This window comes from Perissodus microlepis, chromosome 17 (assembly GCF_051167445.1).
Source record: "Perissodus microlepis isolate ML-2025 ecotype Zambia chromosome 17, ASM5116744v1, whole genome shotgun sequence".
In the NCBI taxonomy this organism is placed as follows: Eukaryota; Metazoa; Chordata; class Actinopteri; order Cichliformes; family Cichlidae; genus Perissodus; species Perissodus microlepis.
This window is the reverse complement of record NC_140477.1, coordinates 23,457,320-23,477,161: the sequence shown is the minus strand read 5'-3', so window position 1 is coordinate 23,477,161 and position 19,842 is coordinate 23,457,320. Positions and strand designations below refer to the sequence as shown.

Here is a 19,842-nt window from a genome sequence, read left to right as displayed (position 1 = left end):
TAGATAGAACATAATGTGCAAAGTGCTTGTACCAAGTCCACTGTGGAACGTTTTTGTAGCCTGAGTAAGTAAGTGTGTTATCGTGACACATTAACTAACTAGTGAGCAGGGTGAGAGGGCGTTGTTAAGTAGTCTGACAGCCTGGAGAAAGAAAATGTTCTTGTGCTGTCAGGTTTTGGTTGTGATGGCCCGTAGCCAACTGCCACAGGGAAATGTCATAAACAGTTTATGTTGTGAAGTGTCAGCAGCAATCTTTCTTGTCCATCAACTGAATTGCTGAAATGAAATATAGTGTCTATTCACTTAAATATAGCCATTGTGCTCCTATGGACCTTGTTTTGCATTATCCACCTCCCATATGAAGCTTTAGGAAGGAAAAATAAGGCTGGACACAATATTGTGGTATCACAGCAAAAAGTGGGCATTGATAAAGTATGTATTTTGAAAATAAAATGGGACAAAAATCATAGAAATTATTTATTTATTTTTTTACATTACCTTGTAAACATAGAGGTACTCTCTCAGAAAGGCGCCCTGCTGTTTAGCCGTCTGTCTGCTGTCATTGATCAGGATCTGTCTGAAAGCTGTTACAGCCTCCTCTGGTTGGCGAAGTGTGAAGGACTGACGCCCAATTGTAAAGTTGATGTGATCTTCTGCCAAAGACCACCCTCTCTCCTTATACACCTGCATGGCTTGGCAGTAACACCGTAGTGCGTGCCTCCTCTACATTATGAAACAGCAAAAAGGATGGGAGACAGAACGACAACATGAGGATATAAATATATAGAAGACGAAAAACACAAGAGGAGATGAGATGATTGCTGTTAGCATGAGGCCATTTATTATCTACTGCTGGACTACACACTTTATCGCGATAACGGTGTATAAAAACATTAAATATAGGGGCAGCAGAATAAGCAGATAAGCCCAGACTTATTACTCCACAGCCACCTCCTCCAGCTTGTCTGGGGAAACACAAAGGCGTTCCCAGGCCAGTCGAGAGATATATTTTCTCTCCAGCGTGTTCTGGGTCTGCCCCCGGGCCTCCTCCCAGTGGGACATGCCCAGAACACCTCATCCAGAAGGCACACAGGAGGCATCCTTATCAGATGCCTGAACTACATCACCTGGCTCCATCCAATGTTGAGGAGCAGCGGCTCTACTCTGAGCCCCTCTTGAATGACCGAAATCCTCACCCATTTCTAAGGGAGAGGCCAGCCACAGCTCATTTTCGCCGCTTGTATCCACGATCTTATCCTTTCGGTCACTACCCAAAGCTCGTGACCATAGGTGTAGGGACATGGATTTAGCAGGAAACCGAGAGCTTTGCTTTTATGCTCGGCTTTCTTTTTACCACAAAGGACCGGTACTGTGTCCGCATCACTGCAGCCGCAGCACCAATCTGTTTGTTGATTTCCTGCTCCCCTCTCCCTGCACTCATGAACAAGACTTCAAGATACTTAAACTTCCCCACCTGGGGCAGGAACTCGTCCCAGACCCGGAGTAGTGTGGATACTTTTACATTTTGTTTTGTTTTTTAAACAAAAAGTGAAATGATGCCTGGTTCTGATCATAAATCTATAGTGAACTGTATGCATGTGCTTGTATTTATATGTTTATGTATATATGCAACACTAGAAAAGAACTTCACATGCACATGATTGATTACAAGGATCACAAATGGACGTCTGCACCCTGTCCGCAGCTCGGACACAAAACATTTCACTGCATGTTGTACTCTGATTGTGTATGTGATGAATAAAGCTTGTTTGTTTTTGTTGTTAAGTTCAGTCCTGGCCATAAGTCAATAAAGTCTATTAAATAAAAGTTGTAAAAGGGAACATTTTTACATCACAATACAATGCAGGTGTAAAATGGAAGGATAGATCAAAAATGGCAGAAAAGACTCACCTGTCCTGCTTTGCTGAAACGATGACCAGACAGAATCATATGGAAGGCAAATTTGCGCACCATAGGGTTTCGCATATTAATGAAGCAGTAGGCAGCCTGCTCCAGCAGCAAAGCACTCCGTAAATCAGAGTCCTGCAAGAAAAATAAAACAAAAAAATAATTAAAAACCTCTATTAAGTTTCAAGCAGAATTCTAATGCAGTCTAATTTAATACAGTCTTCTTAATAACTACACCCCAAGCTGATTTCAAAATAATAGTTTCCTTACCTCACTGGTCATTTTAATGAGAAGAGTGGCAGCTTCTGAGTATTTTCCCTGACTCTTGAGTATTTCAGCACTGAGTAGAGCACAGCGCTCAGCCAGCACCATGTTCCTGTAAAGAGGTGTGGGGAAATATACCGTCAGGATAAGAGATGCTAACAGTTCCAGTTCAGATGCTGGTACCCCTCTGTTTGTACACCATCTCTGTACATTATGTCACATATTAAACAAAATCCTAAAAAGACCAATTGTCTGTATGATCAACTCGATCACACAGGTGTGTCGAACTCCAGGCCTCGAGGGCCGATGTCCTGCAGGTTTTAGATATCACCGTGGGTCAACACACCTGAATCAAATGATTAGTTCATTACCAGGCTTCTGGAGAACCCCAAGACATATTGAGGAGGTAATTTAGGCATTTAAATCAACACATCTAAAACCTGCAGGACATCGGCCCTCGAGGCCTGGAGTCCGACACCTGTGACCTACAACATCTGAAAGTTTCTGGCTATAAACACCGCATCCAGAACACCTTGGATTTTGAGAACAAGAGATAATGACACTATGGAGGCAGAAGAAACAATGTTCTTATATTATGTTACAGCTCTCTTCACTTTCCACTGTTTCCACTTCACTGTTCCAGTCACTGAAGCAGTGGAGGTAGTTCGTAAGAGATGACAGGATGAACCCAACTGTTAAGTCTCAGGAGGATTGCAATGATTTATTCATCAGGGAAACCAAATCACCTCTGGCTAAGTGGATGGCACAACACGGAACAGCTAACTCGTCAGGCCAGGAGTCCGCAGTCTATTCACACCTACAGGCCAGTGGACACTCTTTCAAGTGATGAGGATGTACACATCCTGGACAGGGAGGAATTCTGGGGCCTAAGGGTACATCTTTCACCATCTTACAATGCTGTGATTGCAGCCATTCCCCAACTGTCTGTGAATGGTACCCAACGCCATTGATCAATGATCATTGGTCGTTGGTCATGACAACTTGCATATTAAATGATCATGAAACTGACCTCACAGCCCATTGTTCATTCAGTGGTGCTAGTTTCAGTCATTGTGCAAATGTACTGTTTATAAGGTTGGTGAAACCTGCAGTCAGCTGAGACTGAAGAAGACACTTGGAGTGATGAAAAATTTCTCCCACTGAAAACACCAATTAATAAAAAATCTCTTCAGTAAATGCACCATCCTCTTGTTTACAAGAAGAACAAGCTTCTCAATAATGGGGTCTTAAAAAAAACACACACAAAAACAAAACAATAATATGCAGTCTCTACGGAGTATTCACAACCATTTTTTTCTCCCACATTTTGATATGTCATGGCCTCATTCCAAAACTGATTAAATCCATTTTTCACCTCAAAAAGTTTCCACTGATCTGTCACATATTTCTGCAACTTGACTGGAGAAATTTTACATTACTACATAGTAGTAGCAGCATCATGTCTTATATATGTTTTCTGACAGCAGGAAGTGAGAGACTAGTCAGTGTTGAGGGAAAGACTGAACTGAAGCAATGTGCAGAGACATGCTTGATGATAAGCTGCTCCAGAACGCTGTGGACATCAGTGACCCTGAGCACACAGCCAGGTAGTTAATGAGTGGCTTTCAAGTCCATTCTGTAAATGTCCTCGAGTGGCGCAGCCAGACCCTGAAATGAATCTTAAATTATTAAATTATGGGATATTGTGTGTGTTGAGTGTAGGGAGCATTTTATAAGCGTAAACGTTGCTTCAACAGGTAATTCAGATTTACATTTTTACTTGCAATCCATGTTTGCATGCCTTCAAGTACACATCTTTAAAGCCTGCCTTTATATGCTAGTGAGAGTTCCTCAAACAACAAAGGGTTGCCTTGTTTAGAGGGAAAATAGAACGTGCTAGTTGTACATTGGCTCATCATTGTAGTGTTATTGGCCATTTATTACAAACCAGTGCAAAATGAGGATGAAGATTTTAGAGGACTGTAACTGTGTGTTGGATTGTCCTGCATCATAAGTGACATATTTGTGGGAATCAAGTAAATTATGCAAAATTCCCACAATCCCAAACTGAAATTTATCCACTGAAATTAAAACACCAGAAAGAAATAGATGATGTAATTAGTTAGTCATCAGTCATACTTGCAGACGTCTCTGTACGTTTGTATTGCAGTGTCCATGTAGTGTGCTGGATAAGGTCTCGAGGCTCCACCCTGCAGAAAGGCTGACACCGCAGCCATTTCCTACAAAATAATCAGAATGAATAGATGAAAGATAAAGAGTAATGGTAACAAGGAACAGAATAGAAAATAAAAGTGAGGAAAAAAAATATCATTATTCAGAACCATATCCTAAGGAGCTTGGAAAAACAATGCGTGGACTTCATTCTTGAAGACGTTCACCTCTCATCGAGGACGCTTCTTCAGCTCTACAAACCAAATGGTGCCATCTAATTAAACCCTAGTTGGAGCTGTCACTCATGAGGATCATTGGCCCACTATTTATCATGTTCCTCATCACATAAGCCAAGCTCTTGATGTATACACATTCATCCAGTAAGTAAATCCCCAAAAGTTGATACTATTTATCTTGACATAGCATTTTCAGTGGGAGTGGGAGCCACTCATCCAAGTGATTTCAGTCTCAGACTGAAGCAATGTACAGAGACATGCTTGATGACAAGCTGCTCCAAGTGACGAAGCTCCCACTGAAAATGCTACATTCAGATGAACAGAATCAACTTTTTGGAGGCACATGATCATTATCAGCAGAGGTTTTGGGTGAAACCATTGAGACATCTTGCCTTACCCTATCATGTGACCCACTGAAATCATCTGACACAAGATGTGAGTGGGGTTGAGGTGCCTGGGAAAGGATCTCAGTCTAGGTGGCAGACAGCTGGTATCGTAAGCCACTCAAAAGAGTGAAATCCTTTAGATGTACAGCTGATTCTTGTCCTGTCGAAGTCTGAGCACTCTGCACTGCACAGCATACACTATGTTGTTAAGTTTGTGTTTGGGAGTTCTGTCCTTGGGATGAACCAAATTTTGTCTGAGGGTGTTGTGAGGGCTGAAGTGCACTTAGATGTAATGCTTGGAGAAAGTTCTCCTGAGTTTCTCTGATAAACCTGCTAGATAATGGATGACAACGGTGCTGCGTTTGTTATTCTGTTTCTCCCTAGTTGGTTTCTGAGCTTCTTTCCTGTTCATCCACGCTGATTTGATGAAGGCCCAGTTGGGATAAGAACTTGATTTATGAGCTTTCTTTATATGTGTGTATTCCTCTTGAAGAGGATTTAAAAAAGGAGTAAACACGTCCACGTCCACTGTAAATGACCATCTTTGAACAGAGGGTATGTCTTACAACACCAAGAGTCTGCTATCTACAGTGAGATCCCTTCCCAGGCGTCCCGAAAATCTCTGCTGATAATGACCTGCATGCCTTCTTTCACACCTTGACTCATGTGATGAGGCACATGATCAATATTGGGTCAACAACGCTCTTGAGAGACAACACCCACCAGGATTTTTTATTCCTGGGACTCTCCACCATTTGGTTTGTATAACTGAATGAGAGGTGAGATGTCTTCAAGAAACTTAAAGACGTCCAGCTGCTTTCTTTCAAAGCTCCTTAGATTATCATGACCTAGATGACTGACAACATACACGGCATATTCTTTGTGTTACCGTTTAAAATCTTTTACTTCAAGCGCTTTGAGTACTCCGGGAGAGTAGAAAAGCGCTATATAAGAATCAGTCCATGTACCATTTAAATAAGTAATACAACACTGTCAGCTCACAGTAGTGAGTGTAATCTTGAAAAAGAAGAATGTGCAAATATATCAGATATGTACACCTAATAATGCCAGTAGTCACTTTAAAAGACCGATAATGTTACATTTCCAGAGTCTATTACGAGGTTAATTCTCTTGTTTGACGGCTGACTTTAGATAATGCTAAATGTTCTGAACTTGTATTACTTTGTACTAGAACTTGTTAGTACTTTGAATTTACTTTTTAATATTGTAATGCTGAGTTCAAAAGCTTCCTTCTGATTTATTCCCTCAAAAGTTTACTGTGGGTCACATATACAACTCTTTTTGCTCTCTAGGACACTTAACAAAACAGAATATTCCATCACTGCAAAGTTTTAATTGAAGTGAGATTTTACAACAAAAGGCAGAAGAAGTTGTTCTGATATCATCACGGTCTGCAGACAGATCATGCTGTATACCAACATGTGTGCTCTCACCAGTGCCCCAGCAGCATACAGCATGGCCTGGTCTGACAGGAAGTCCTTCTTGGCAGTATGATAACAGCTGTAAGCCAAGTCATAGTGCTGAACCAGGAGGCACAGGTCAGCCATCTTCCTGATCTGCAGTTCTGGGGCTTCTGGGGGATATCTGGTATGACAGAAGGGAAGGGTCAAGGGCACTGCATACAATATACAGGGTGTTGCATGGGCTTCATTTATGGGAATGAAGTGCATTGGAGTGGAGCTTACAGAAGGCCACATGTGCTCTTTGGTTCACTGATGCTCTTCTCTGGAGCTTTTCCTCCACCAAACCACTTCTTTGTTGCAGTGAACAGAGACCGACTCAGGCCCTTCCTGGATACTAGCTGTGGACAGGGAAGAAAATCATGTTTCCAAGTGCTGGGAGAAGTCAGCGAAACAATAGAATTGACTGAAATGGCTAGTGTACTCTCACAAGCCATAAACTCAAATTATGCCATTATAATTAATTTTACAGTTACAGGGCAGAAATATGAAAAAAGTATACATATTGTTTCAGCATAATGCTCAACAAACTACATTCTCTAAAACAGTTAATATAGTTAGTATAATTTTACATTGCCTGAAGCACATCACAATCACAAACAACAATATGTTGAGGGTCAAGAAATGAGTCGTACCTGATCGTTCAGCTGTCTGATGGTTTTCTCTATGTGTGGCAGCAGACCTCTGAAGGTGAATTCTTGGATAAACTGTCTTATGTAATCATGGTCGTTCAGGGTCAGACAAGCCCCATGGCTACCTGCAGCACAGGCTGGGCTGTTTGAATCTTTAGCACCTTTCTTTAGGTCCGTATGTACAGCACTGAGGTTGTGCAGGTTTGCCATGCTGCTGTCCAACTGGAGAGGATGCCCTTCCAAGCTACTGGACATCTCATCTGCAAGGAAATAGCGTAAAATATAAACTCATAACAATAACCTTACATAATATAAAATAGTACCACTATTTATGCACCCAGAAAAGTAACTACTGCTGGTGCAAGGATTATGTGGAAACTGGTGTTTCAAGCAGTATAAAACATACGGCATAGTCAACCTCTACAAACAGATTTGGTGCCCTTCTGCTCACTTCTGCTCAATCTTGCTGTTGGTGCCAAATCACAAGATTCAACCACCAAAGATGTCAACAATAAGCCTGATGAATACTGGCAGGATGGTCTTTGATAACATTACACCAAAAATAAATAAAAGGGTTTAGTTCTCATCGAGACTAGCATGACTGGCAAAGAACCTGGTCAGGACCAACACAGCGAATACATAGTGCTAACTAAAAAACATGGAAAGCGGTACAATGGAGCTGCAAAAAGGAAGTCATATTTATAAAATTTACTGTGAGTGCAATATAGCCAAACAAGTTGAATAAAAAAAAAAAATGGTGACCTTTAGATTATTTGTAATTGAAGAGCAGAGAAGAAAAGATCTCCCCAAGTCAGTTTACAAAAGAAGCATTAAATTAACTCACCTTTCTCAGCTGAATAATTGCCGTCTACTTCAGGTCTGCTAATAATGGTCTCTACAGCAGCACTGTTCACAGTTGGAGCTGGATCATCAAACACATCCTGCAAAAACAGGTTCACTATGTGAACTAAAGTAAAATCTTTGGTAAAAGAGAACAAAACTGAACAATCAGGCAACTGCAACAGTTCAAAGTACTATTAATGATTGGGCTGTCCACAATTCAGTCACAACTACCCCTCAAGGTGAACTGAGAAACACACACATAAAACCTGTGCTTTTACTGTATTCCTTTGGTTTGTAGTCTACCCAACAAACTTTCCCCTGCCATCGACAAACTTTTCATTCTGCAGAATTGTGTCCACTGGCAGTAGTTGTTGCAGGAATATTTAAAACAGCCAGTGCATGTGGAGGAGTTTGCAATGTTTACCTGGTTATGAAGATTATTCTTGTGCAAGTATTGACTCCAGGGATCTGGAATCTGTTCATCCACATTAGCTGAGAAGGTACGGGAGTTCATTTTCAACAGATAGCAGCCCTGAGAACCATACTTCTGTTTCATATCCTCATAAACCACATCTGCCCTGGAGATAAAGGGAGAATACTACTTTAGAACAAAACAGCTTACACTTACTAGAGCATAATGAATTCAACAGTTATTTAAAGTTATTACATATAGTTGATTTATTTTTAAGCATTTGACATTGTAAGTTCTGGAGTAGTTTCACTATGAAAGATTATCAAAATGTGGTGGATGAATTTTAAAGGAACTGTACGTTTCTTTTAGTACCTTTGTTCATCCCCTTCACACATGTCATGTAGCAAGACATAGTACTTGAGTGTGTTAGGAATAAACCACTTGGGATTAGTGTATTCTCCACTGTGCTGAATTCTGTGCTGCTCCTGAGAAAGCTTGAGGAACTGCTCCACAGGGACTGCCTCAGTGGATGATACCACTAGCAGGCCTGCCAGAACCATGTGAAGGATACAACAATAAATAGACTACATATAAGGATACTACTATTAATAATACGATAACAGAAAGCACAAGCATACAAAGGAGGAAAAAAAACTGTCTTAAAATTTTTACAGATTCTAAATTCCAGTTTGTCAGCTCTTCTATTAAAAAAAAGCTGACGACAGAATGTTGACCACTGGTCAGATCTGTGTGCTGTTAAAAGGATACAAGCAAGGTAATGATTGAGGAACTCGTGGTCAGAGGCAGGCATTGACTGCAGGAAGTTCTCCCTGTAGGCTTCAAACCAGGGCGTGGTTACTTGAAATAGAAAAAAGACAAAATAGACAAAAGACTTAAAAAAAAGCCAGAAAAATGAGGTAGTTTCTAATACTACATGTAGATTAAAAGATAACCACTTTTGAATGTTTTTGTTTGAAAAATATGGACGATAAACTAAAGATAAAATGTCTTGTCAACACAGCAGCTTCAATGAGTCTTGGCCTTAAGACTTAAGAATCGTTGGAACAATTTATTCCTTCATCTGGTGTTTTGATGATGCACATAGAGAGCACCAGATTAACAGTGGATTAATCACACAACTCCAATGTGGAACATGCCATTCCTTTACCACATGTACCAGTAAAACCATCATGTGAGGTGATATTTCAGTCATAATTATTAGACCTTCATAGCTGACATACATTAAAAGATCATTTACACAGGGCTCAAATGTAAATAACAAGAATTATACTTACTCAGAAACGGTTACAAATTCACTCAAATTAGGCCATGAAATATGCGTTTGACCAAAATATCCTTAATTCACTCACTGTTTGATCTAGAAAAAAAAGTCTACACTTCCTCATCTGAAAATTTAACTAACCACAAATCCTACTTTTACACTTATGTGATGAGTGTGATTAAGTAGTACATGTAAGTTGTTTTTTTTATCTGCCATAATGTCTAAAATAACTAGTCACTGATACAGTTTTATAATACTGGCATTCTTAATTTATGTATAAAATAACTGGCTGCATCCAGTGGTACCCCTCAGTCTCCTAGCAGACACACCTATGTTATTTCAAAAATCCTCTGTGACTTCTTTCTCAGATGGCCCTGAGGTCAAGGTAACTGAGATTAAAACTCATCTGAGATTTTCTTTTGTACCCATGTTATCAGTTTTCATTCTCGAGTTTAATCTGCCCTGGACAAACGGTACGAGGCGGTGCTCCGCAACTCTTTTATTTCAGCTACCTCCCATTTCTTGTGAACAATTGTGAATGCTTGGGAGAAAAAACAGTACACACGTGAACACGCACTTGTTGCCAAAGGAAATAATAATCTTTGTAAATCATTTAGAGCGACTGTCACTAGTAAAAACAAGAACATATACTTTCAATTTTGTTTAACTTAATCAGTTTTTTGTCAACTAAAACTAGACTAAAACTACAAAAATGTAGATGCCTAAATTACAACTAAAACTAAATTACATTTTAGTTAATAGACTATGACTAGAATTAAGTAAAAATGTTCTGTCAAAATTAACACTGCAGGGAACTGGAAGGTAAGGACCAAAACAGGTGTGACACATCTTATAGATCTATAGCGATCCACACATGGGCTAGCAGATAGTGATACCTGAGCTGTACTTGGAGGTTTTGATTTCCAACAGTGTTTCTCTCCAGACACTGTACCAGGGGGTGCTAGCTTTAACACAGTCATCTAGTAGGTTGAAGCACAGAGTAAGCATAGAGTACAGTTATGTTTTGATGTACTTTTTTCATTACTGAGCTGTGAAGTCAACATATCAACGACACCTAAGAGAAGTGAGCTCTGAGACACATCTGTGGTGTACAGTTATTTCTAATCATGGATCTGGACAGTTACACACACAAAACTGCATCTAAGCTCATAATATCAAAAATTTGAAATGGATCACTTATTGTCCATAACTGACTATCCAGCCAAATATAGTGGATTACCATAATAATAATGATTATATTTTTCTATTGCTAACATTTTATCAACACGTTCCAATCAAGCATTAGTCCTTACCACTGAAATTGAGCTCATAATCTCCAGCCATAACCACATTAGTCACAGCACTTTCTTGGGGCTGGCAGGATGACACCACATCACTGAGTAGCTGACGCTGAGCAGGGCTCAGGGACGTAGATGTTGTTGTTGGACTTGTCACTAAATTGTTGACACAGATACGCAGGTTTTTCACAACCTGCAGTTGATTGCTGGGATCTCGGATGTGACCTAGAAGAAAAAAGAGTAAGTCACAGCATGGCACTCAAACAGTATCAGAAAATATACATATAAATGTCACTGATGGAGAAGTGTCCCCTTTATAAGAAATATGCATAAATGGAATGCAGCGCAAAATCTCTCAACCGTAGCAAACAGGTAAAAAGCAATAGGACTAAATAAATACTGAATTGAAATCAATAGCTTGTCTGCTGCTTAACTGTCAAGATCGATATCCCACAAGATTACCTGAACTGATGCTATAATTTAGATTAAAAAGTGTTGCTTTATATTTTTTTGTGACATGTATTAATTTGGAAGCAATAATTTCAGAGTAGTGCAATGTGAAAATTTATCAAAAATTATTACTACAGCAATGATTACTAAGGTATATCAAAGACACAGCCTTATACGTTTCCATCAATCTCCCTTCCACTGTTTTGCTGCTGAAAACTTCCCCTGATAATTGCCTGTCTCCTGGAATCTCCTCCTGCCCTTGAGACTGTGCTGAGAGACACAGCAAACCTGGAAATGGCACGTAACTGATTGTTGACTGTGAAAAACTCAATGAGGCATATCTTTAATATTTTCTCAGCTATACAATTTAAACTTCTATCGTATAGTTTTACGGATTTTACATTACCTAAGTGTAAAAATCAAACAAAATGTATATATCCTATAGATTTCGTTTATACATTAGTAAGAATGTTAATGTATGTCAAAAAACTTAATATGTAGCTTAAACACATTTAGCTGCATCTTCGCTTGTACTGAACATGACAACTAACACAATTGATGCGTGCTCCAAGTAAAGTCTGTTAGCTTGTTTACTATGTGCTGGGTCTAATAAACCACCACCAACAGAACTGTTCAGTTGCTGACTGAAACGCTGTCGTAGAAGACCAAATGCTAATTTGTCCAGCTCGGGTCACTTTGCACTCGCATGTCAACAAGCAGGGCGATCGGCATAGCTGCTTAATCACGAGCCAAACTGCTAAGCGTCTGCTAGCGAGGAGCTAACGACAGTCGTAGCCCCGCGAGCAGCAAAACATCTTTTCTCATTATTTTCCTAAGCAACTTTTCCTCATTTTTACCAGCTACGAAGCTGAAAACGGGACCGAGGGTGTGTTTTGAATAGTTGTTCATACCTTCAGACGTAAGTCTGCAGAAAGGCCTCAGCAGCTCCGCAAAATTTAGGTTGTTTTTGCGAGTCACTCTCTCAGCTTCTTCACTGCACAAGACGGCCACCATCGGGACAAACGAGTCCTGAACGAACTCCTGTACAGACTGGACACACTGGGCCATGTCGAAGCAGAGTCAAAACTATTTAACACAATGAACGGAGTCAAGTGTACTATCAAGAAAGCCGGGCTATAGCATTACTTTAGACAACTCCTATGTCAGAAGACCGCAGCCATGTTGAATACGCCAGCCTTCTTCCTGTGAAGGGCCGACAGTCAGGTGATTCTGGAATACGTCACTTCCTTTTCCGTTCCATTTGTTCGGTAGCGGTCTAGACCCTGCTCTAGAACTTCCAGAGCCTGAAGTTCTGGCCCGGGTAGCCAGACTTGATGGAGAAAAACGTTGGACATTTCCCGACTTTTATCTATGATTTATGTACCATCACGCGGATAGCAAAACATCGATATACTTATTAAACCATTACAACCCTGCAGTATAAAAAAATTAATTTATTAACACATCACATAGTTTTCTTTGAATGCGCGAGCTGTCTATTTGCATTTGCGTCATGACAGTCTTCCACATAATATTCCAGTCTGCCTTAGCAGGGCCGTCACAAACCACAAAAATAAAGTTTCAACTATATCTTACACTTTAATTCAGTATCACCAGCACTGTAGTAACTTTCTGTACAATCCATACATCACAACTTGGCATAAAAAAAACCCCACTGCCAGTAAAAAAATATAGCCTTAACATCCAGGTCCAAAGAAAGGTGACATTCTGCCCTGCACAATACAGACACTACTTAATGTTTCCCAGGTATAAAGGCTGCAAGTGAGAGAAGGCACACGTTGTACAGAGGGATTATTTGATGTTCCGTAATATGCGACGAGCATGACTGGTTTTCATGGCAGCCAGAGCGGCCTCCAGTGTGGAGATGAGGTGCAGAAGGGTGCTGGGATCTGTCTGGAGAATCCTGGAGTTGTAGTCACTGTGGCCGTCACTTCTGGTTAGGTGGACACGCATTGTAAGCATAGGAATCAACTGCTGGCGGACTGAACGTCTGGCCAACTGACAGAAAAAGCAGAAAAAACACAATAAGATAGTCAGACAAAGAACGGGAAAATAGTTGAAAACTGAATATTAGTAATACTGCTTACTGACAGAAATATAAACCAGTCTATGTAGCTCAGATTACAGTGCAAATCTCTGTTCTGCATTACACACCTGCAGTGATGTGCGATACCACTGATTTCCTTTTCGATCCGATACCAAGTAAAATTCAGGGTGGTATCGACGATACTGATCCGATACCGATACTCTGTACAAAAACTGTATTTCATAATACAATATATAATTGTATTATGTAATTGTAATAATAATATAATAATAGAGCTTCATAGTGATTACAGGACATCTGACTACTTGTTCTTATTGCTGAACAATTCAGAATTATCATATAGAAATGAAAAAACTTGAAGCTGTGCGCTAATTGAACACGGTGCCTGCCTGCAGCACTAAAGGACTCCGCGAGAGACGTCTGTCTCGCCCTAGCAGCACCTGTCCTTCTCCTCCTCTTCAGTTCACCTCAACATAAGCTCATCATATTCTGTGATATGATTTACTCTGTGGTGTTTGACGAGGTTAGCGGTGTTGCCACAACACCTCTCTGTCTTGCCACATGTATCGCAAACCGCGTCTTGGCTGTTTGTGGAAGTAAAATACGTTCACACGTCACTCCGTTTACGCTCAGCCATTGTTGTGAGTGCGCACGCCAGGGGCCGTAACACATTTATACAGCCGTATTTGGCATATGACTATGAAATACGTAAGAGGAAGTAGTTCCTTCCAATTTAGACGATCCGAATGATATAGTTTCTTTCCACTGTGTAACTGTTAATGGAAAAACTACCAATTTACCCCAAAGTACTAAAATATCGATATTTTAATATGAGAATCGATTCTAGAACATAAATTACTGGTATCGGAGGAATCGATATTTCGATATCGACCCGCACATCACTACACACCTGCAAGCTTACAGTGTCACCTAATAATGATCACCTGATATAAAACCATACATCACAAGGTCAGATGATGGAAACCAGACTGGACAATATTAGTGTGAGGAACAGGGGAAACTGTATACCCTGTATACCCTTCAATATAATTTTATCCTTCAAGCTAAGTCAAGTGTCTTAATCCATGAGTTCAGGAAACATTTAACATCCAATACATCAAAAACACACATACAAATAAAAAAGACTACAGAGTTGAGTGTGATATGCAACAATTGCACATAAGTACTATCCTGTATTTCCCACTTTATGTACCCACAACGGTCAAACAATAAAATTATCTAGAAACAATACACCTGGACATCAAGTCTCCATTCCAGGTTGTGGTAGGCAGGCATACTGGACGGCAGATGACTCAGGATGCTGCGAATCTGACTGTGGTGCTGCAAGTAGAGCTGTACCAAAAGAGAAAAGTGATGCATTCAACATCCTAACAGACACACTGCTTAGATAAACAATGTACCGCTTAAACAAAACTTCAACAAACAAAACTAAAACTTAGACTATACAGTATTTAAATCAAGTACACATTGTTTAAATAAAGCCAGTTAAATAAAACTGTTTAAAAGCCACCTGTAAGAGCATCTGGTTAAGCTCTTCGCTAAAGCCCAAAACCAACACTGAATCAAGGAAATCCACTTCAGATATCTACAGAGAGAGAGAGAGAGACAGCTGTGACTCTTGGAAGAGCTCACATTTGTTTACAGTTTTTGTCTTAGCTGGTGAAATATTTCTAGTGTTTAAGTATTTCATGATGATGCAGGGCAGAAACCAAGAAAATGCCACACTAAATATGGGACATGGCCGTCATGGGGAAAAAAAGAGCATTCAAATCACAGAATTCAGGGATAAACTGCACATTCATCTATGTTCACTGATCCAATGTCTGAGGAGTAAGTATTCCTCACCATGTGTTTGGAGCTCTCTGTCATCAGGAACATCAGGCCTTCCACTCCATGTTGTACCATTTCTACAGGAACACAGAGTTTCCCTGCAACCATAATGGCATGAATCATAAACTTACTTAAAAGAGGCAGTGCACAAGTAATTATTTTATGTATCAACGCTGTAACAAAGTCCAGTTCTATTTAGCAGTCACAGTAATGAAATTAAACTCTTATTACCTTATAATAAACTGGTTAGACAACACATAAACTACAACTGTATTATCCCAGCACCAGAGCAGACTTGTACCATTTTAAAGACTCTATGATCTGTCCTTCAATTTCCTAATGAAGGGACCCATACTCGACACCAGCAATGTTTCCCTATTCATGTAACCAAGAATCGGGAAACTCATCACTCAAACTCATTACATTAGATTTTAATCCTTAAATGGACTAAAAGGCAGACTAAATATTTGAAACAATATTAGCATCATTGTTGTACTTACTTAAAAAGGTATACTAAATAATGTAACAATTTAATATGAATTTCAGAAAAGGCAGTGTGAGATTGCTGCAGTAAAACAAACCTTATAAACAAATACTATGCACTAATGAGCCACAGAAGTCACATAAGCTTGAAAAGAAGCACTAAAAGATGAAGAGTCTTACTAGCTGCTCCCTCATAGACCTTTGGACTAGCTCCTCTTCTTAGAAACTCCAGCGCTATGCGTCCAAACTCTCCCACCACTGAGGAAGTTAAAAAAACATAAATGCATCATTATCACGAATGATATATAGATAACTCATAGCCAACTGTGTTTCGGCATCAATAATTTAAATTGATTCTTCTCAGAACGATAGCATTGACTCACAGTACTCAGGATAACAAAGGTAAAACCCCCCCCAAATTCCAGAGAAAACGAGGAAGAAGATCATTTAAAGCCTGTATGCCGGCTTTCATTGGACATAAAAGTGTAATCCTAAAGTTCTCAGATTGCTGTAGTGTGATAAACAGCACAACGTTTGCTTTATGATTTACTGAAGTAAAAGTGTTAGACTAAATCAAATGGAGATACTCCACGTAGACAGAATTTGTATTTAATTACAGAACTTAAATGTTCTTAGTTCCATTCGACCACTGAGGTTTACTCTGTTAAGATTCCATGCATCCATTCTCTTCCACTTATCCAACTCAGGGCCACGAGGGAGCAAGAGACAGGTCACACACATCACAAGACTAACACAGAGTAACAGACAAGCAGTCTGTCACAGGGAAACTTTGGACTTGGCTGGTGTACCTGGAGAGTACCCATGCAGATAGAGATACTAGAGTAAATCGCCATGGTAACTTATTCTGCGAACTTAACCTGCTTCAGAGCAGGTTAAGTTCGCAGAATAGAGATCAACAAATATGAAATCACTGCCCTTTGACCAATCAGTTCTCCAGGAAATAGCATCACCATTCTTGGAATATCCCTCAGACCCCTGTGTGCAGACAGTAGGAAGGTCTAAAGTGTTTTTACACTGTGTAATGTCTTTGTTTATCCCTGATGAGCAAATATTTAAAAAATTATATCAAATTTTTTGTTGCTCAATTTTTTTTTTCTGTTTGCTTTCTGTTTGCAAACCACTTTACAACAAATTTATAACATTTTATTAAATTGATGTAGACACATAGACAAGTGTAATACAGCTTCTCTCCTGGGGGGAATACATGGTATAAGTGCAAGTTGCTGTACCTTACTAAAACCACTAAAGTACAAACTGTGCTTTGCATTGTCACAGGAATGTTTGGATATTATTTCTGTGATTTGAAAAAATGCATAAATTTAGTTTTACTTGATTCTAATCTCCTGCTGAGTCTCACATTCCTGGACACACGGAACATACATTACAGATACCTGTTCAATCAGTCAGGTTAATGTTACTTTGATCTGCGGCAAACTGAAGAGATTTCCACTCTCCTTGCCTTTTACTTGTATATTTTTATGTTCTTTAGATATTGTCACAAACATTTAGTATCATCTCTTGATTAGGCGGTGTTCCGGGTACATCTGTCTTTTTGTAAAATAAAAAACAAGCCCACATTTTCCTCACGACACCAACGACCAGCTCGACGGTCCCTCGAGTTTCCCTGCACACATCCCGTTCAGCAGTCAGCTGTCAACAGCTGCTGCTAATTCAGGAAACCCGCAATATACCATAATGTCACTGTAATATTCTGCACAAAATAACAAATGTAGCTCATTTCCCCAGCACAGACCTACTGCAGCTTGTGTTTACCCTCACAGTGACTGACCTGGGATAAATGGCAAATGGGATTTAAAAGGAGGGAGCGATGGACACTGAGATAACTTCATTTGACTTTATAAGCAAACCTGTTGCTTTGATGAGGATTTGGCCAATTTGCATTAGAAAGAAATATATTTAATGAAACGTATCATTTGGACAGGTAGCTGTGCACCTTAGTAATATAGTTCCCTTGCTCAAAAGACTGAATATCATCCTCTCAAGATGCGAACATATTCAGGAAACCCACCCAGGTTAACTGGTCACAGACAGTAGATGGTTATTGTGAAAAGCATATCATCTTTAAATAATTAATCCCAGTGTTATGGAGAATATGCAAACATAGCCACTGCTGGGTAAGTGTAATATTTTATTATACGTTTATTCAATAAATGGGTTTATGGCACTGATATTATTATTACTGAGATTATTTCAGCCCGGTTCCTTAAACTTATGGCCTGCTTCTGACTGATCTGCTGCTCAGTGTTTACCATTTGCACCAGCTGGAAATGGAGACCTTTTTGCTGAGGTCTTTAATGTTGTTTAACTGCATGATGAGACACTAGCAGACAGAAACGACCATTCGGTGAACATTACGAATCTGCCGATGCCAGTGAACCTGAACCAGGTGGAACTCGTAGGGATCATTTTCTGTGGTAGAAGAGTCATATGACCACCCTGATGCCACCAACAACACGCCTTTCATATAAACGCGCAGGGAAAAGCCTGGGTTAACTCAGCGAGCTGGTTGCCAACTTCGTGTGACCATTTATCCTAATCGTCAATGTCAGGATAAGTGGGGCCAGAGGGGCCGATGGCGCGATATGGCAGCCTCGCTTCTGTCAGTCTGCCCCAGGGCAGCTGTGGCTACAACCGTAGCTTGCCTCCACCAGTGTGTGAATGCGAGAGTGAATGAATAGTGGCATTGTAAAGCGCTTTGGGTGCCTTGAAAAGCGCTATATAAATCCAATCCATTATTATTATTATTATTATCTAGATAACAGAAGGATATCCTGGGTATGCAGAACGAGCTTAGTAGTATGCAGCCCTGATCCTCTGCACCTCCTATCCTCCCTCACGCTAGTTACTAACCTGCGGCGTCAACCTGCGGCAGGAACGACAGATGTTCTTTATGTTCCTCAGACAAAACCAGCAGCATACTGACCAAAGGTTTCCACTTCAAACCCCCGACAAATAATAGACATATGTATCCGGAAAACGATCAGTTTTATTTCTTCTTTGGTGTCTTTTTCTTCTTTTATTTATTATTTATTGGCTGTTGTCAAACAGCAAAATGGCGCATTAGCGCCACCAACTGGTGTGGAGTGTGGACTTAAACATAAAAAAATAAAAATAAAAAATCTTTTTAAAGATCTTTTAAAAGTCTTTTAATCCTCCTGACCTCGCTGCCAGAAATACTTTGTCTGATTTCTTTCTAGATCTACTGGGACACCTGTGATTAGTCCCTGCACCAGTTCAAACTTGAGCAATATTTTCCCCTCTCTCTCGTACACTTTTTGCAGAAACTCTCAGCATTTAATACTTTTTCTGCTCTTCCGTTTTAACTGCGATCAGCAGACTTGCATCTCTTAGTACTTAAGCTACTGTTACATCTCCAAGCTTTTTTTTTCCAGCTCTCTTGGCAAAACTATCGGGCTTAATTGCAACACCTAATCCTCCGGCCTAATTTTCAGTATTATTTTAAACACTTCTCATTGTCATACTTATGCTGTGTGAGCTGTCCCATACAAGGTTGCTTCATCATATGATTCCAAAATATGATTCCTAAAATTATAAGGAGCATACATCAAGCTTTTGTTACTTTTACATTTATTTGTAGCATCCCAGCACTAATGTAACAGAACAGTGTTGGCAAGTGTGACACCGTTCACATAATTATTAAATATTTATCTTTAAAGAAATTTTTGAAATGAAAAATAAATGGCATTCTTCCATGTTAATGAGCTCATGTGTGGATTCTGATTGTGTGGTTTTTACATTCTCACTTACAATGCATTCTTTACCTTGTGGTTATTTTTTATCCTGTAAAGTCAAATAATATGTTTTGTCAATTAAATTAGCTGAGCATAACCTTTAATTTCATAGATGCAAGCCAAGCCACATGTAATCATTTCTTTCATTTACCCCAAAATAACTAGTAAAGGTGAAGGATTAGGTTATAGATTTCAGGCCTGTTTGAATGGATTAAGAGTTTGATTAACATACTCAAAACCACAATAGAAAAATTTTACAAGAAACATTCTCTCATAGCCATT

The 19,842-nt window shown here is 39.7% G+C and overlaps 2 protein-coding genes across 3 annotated transcripts in view; both read right to left on the bottom strand.

The window, feature by feature from the left end:
* Nucleotides 1-12,717, bottom strand: part of trappc8 (trafficking protein particle complex subunit 8) — a 29,873-nt gene extending 17,156 nt beyond the window's left edge. Inside the window, exons 1-14 of one of the 2 annotated variants that reach the window (XM_084910945.1) lie at nt 12,276-12,717; nt 10,930-11,139; nt 10,513-10,596; nt 9,103-9,192; nt 8,707-8,881; nt 8,347-8,500; nt 7,924-8,020; nt 7,083-7,339; nt 6,673-6,788; nt 6,421-6,571; nt 4,312-4,412; nt 2,179-2,284; nt 1,912-2,043; nt 499-723 (exon numbers count right to left, since the gene is read on the bottom strand). In XM_084910945.1, the coding sequence (XP_084767071.1) occupies nt 499-723; nt 1,912-2,043; nt 2,179-2,284; nt 4,312-4,412; nt 6,421-6,571; nt 6,673-6,788; nt 7,083-7,339; nt 7,924-8,020; nt 8,347-8,500; nt 8,707-8,881; nt 9,103-9,192; nt 10,513-10,596; nt 10,930-11,139; nt 12,276-12,432 (2,055 nt within the window). In that variant the 5' untranslated portion in view covers nt 12,433-12,717. The remainder of the gene's footprint in view (nt 1-498; nt 724-1,911; nt 2,044-2,178; nt 2,285-4,311; nt 4,413-6,420; nt 6,572-6,672; nt 6,789-7,082; nt 7,340-7,923; nt 8,021-8,346; nt 8,501-8,706; nt 8,882-9,102; nt 9,193-10,512; nt 10,597-10,929; nt 11,140-12,275) is intronic. The other variant, XM_084910946.1, reaches the window with a different exon arrangement.
* Nucleotides 12,718-12,800: 83 nt separating this feature from the next.
* Nucleotides 12,801-18,838, bottom strand: commd2 (COMM domain containing 2). The gene is made up of 6 exons (XM_084910951.1): nt 18,659-18,838; nt 15,947-16,024; nt 15,299-15,381; nt 14,964-15,038; nt 14,687-14,785; nt 12,801-13,383 (listed from the first exon to the last, which is right to left on the bottom strand). Exons 1-6 carry the CDS (start codon nt 18,723-18,725, stop codon nt 13,177-13,179), a joined length of 609 nt encoding a protein of 202 aa, XP_084767077.1. The 5' UTR covers nt 18,726-18,838; the 3' UTR covers nt 12,801-13,176.
* Between the last annotated feature and the right edge of the window lie 1,004 nt (nt 18,839-19,842).

Excerpts from the sequence above, each read along its gene's own strand:
- commd2 (XM_084910951.1), bottom strand. The coding sequence starts at position 18,725 with ATGCTGCTGGTTTTGTCTGAGGAACATAAAGAACATCTGTCGTTCCTG. Across the intron at positions 15,382-15,946 it reads GGTCTATGAGGGAGCAGCTA|GGAAACTCTGTGTTCCTGTA; the intron begins GTAAGACTCTTC and ends TTATGGTTGCAG. Across the intron at positions 14,786-14,963 it reads TTAACCAGATGCTCTTACAG|CTCTACTTGCAGCACCACAG; the intron begins GTGGCTTTTAAA and ends CTTTTGGTACAG.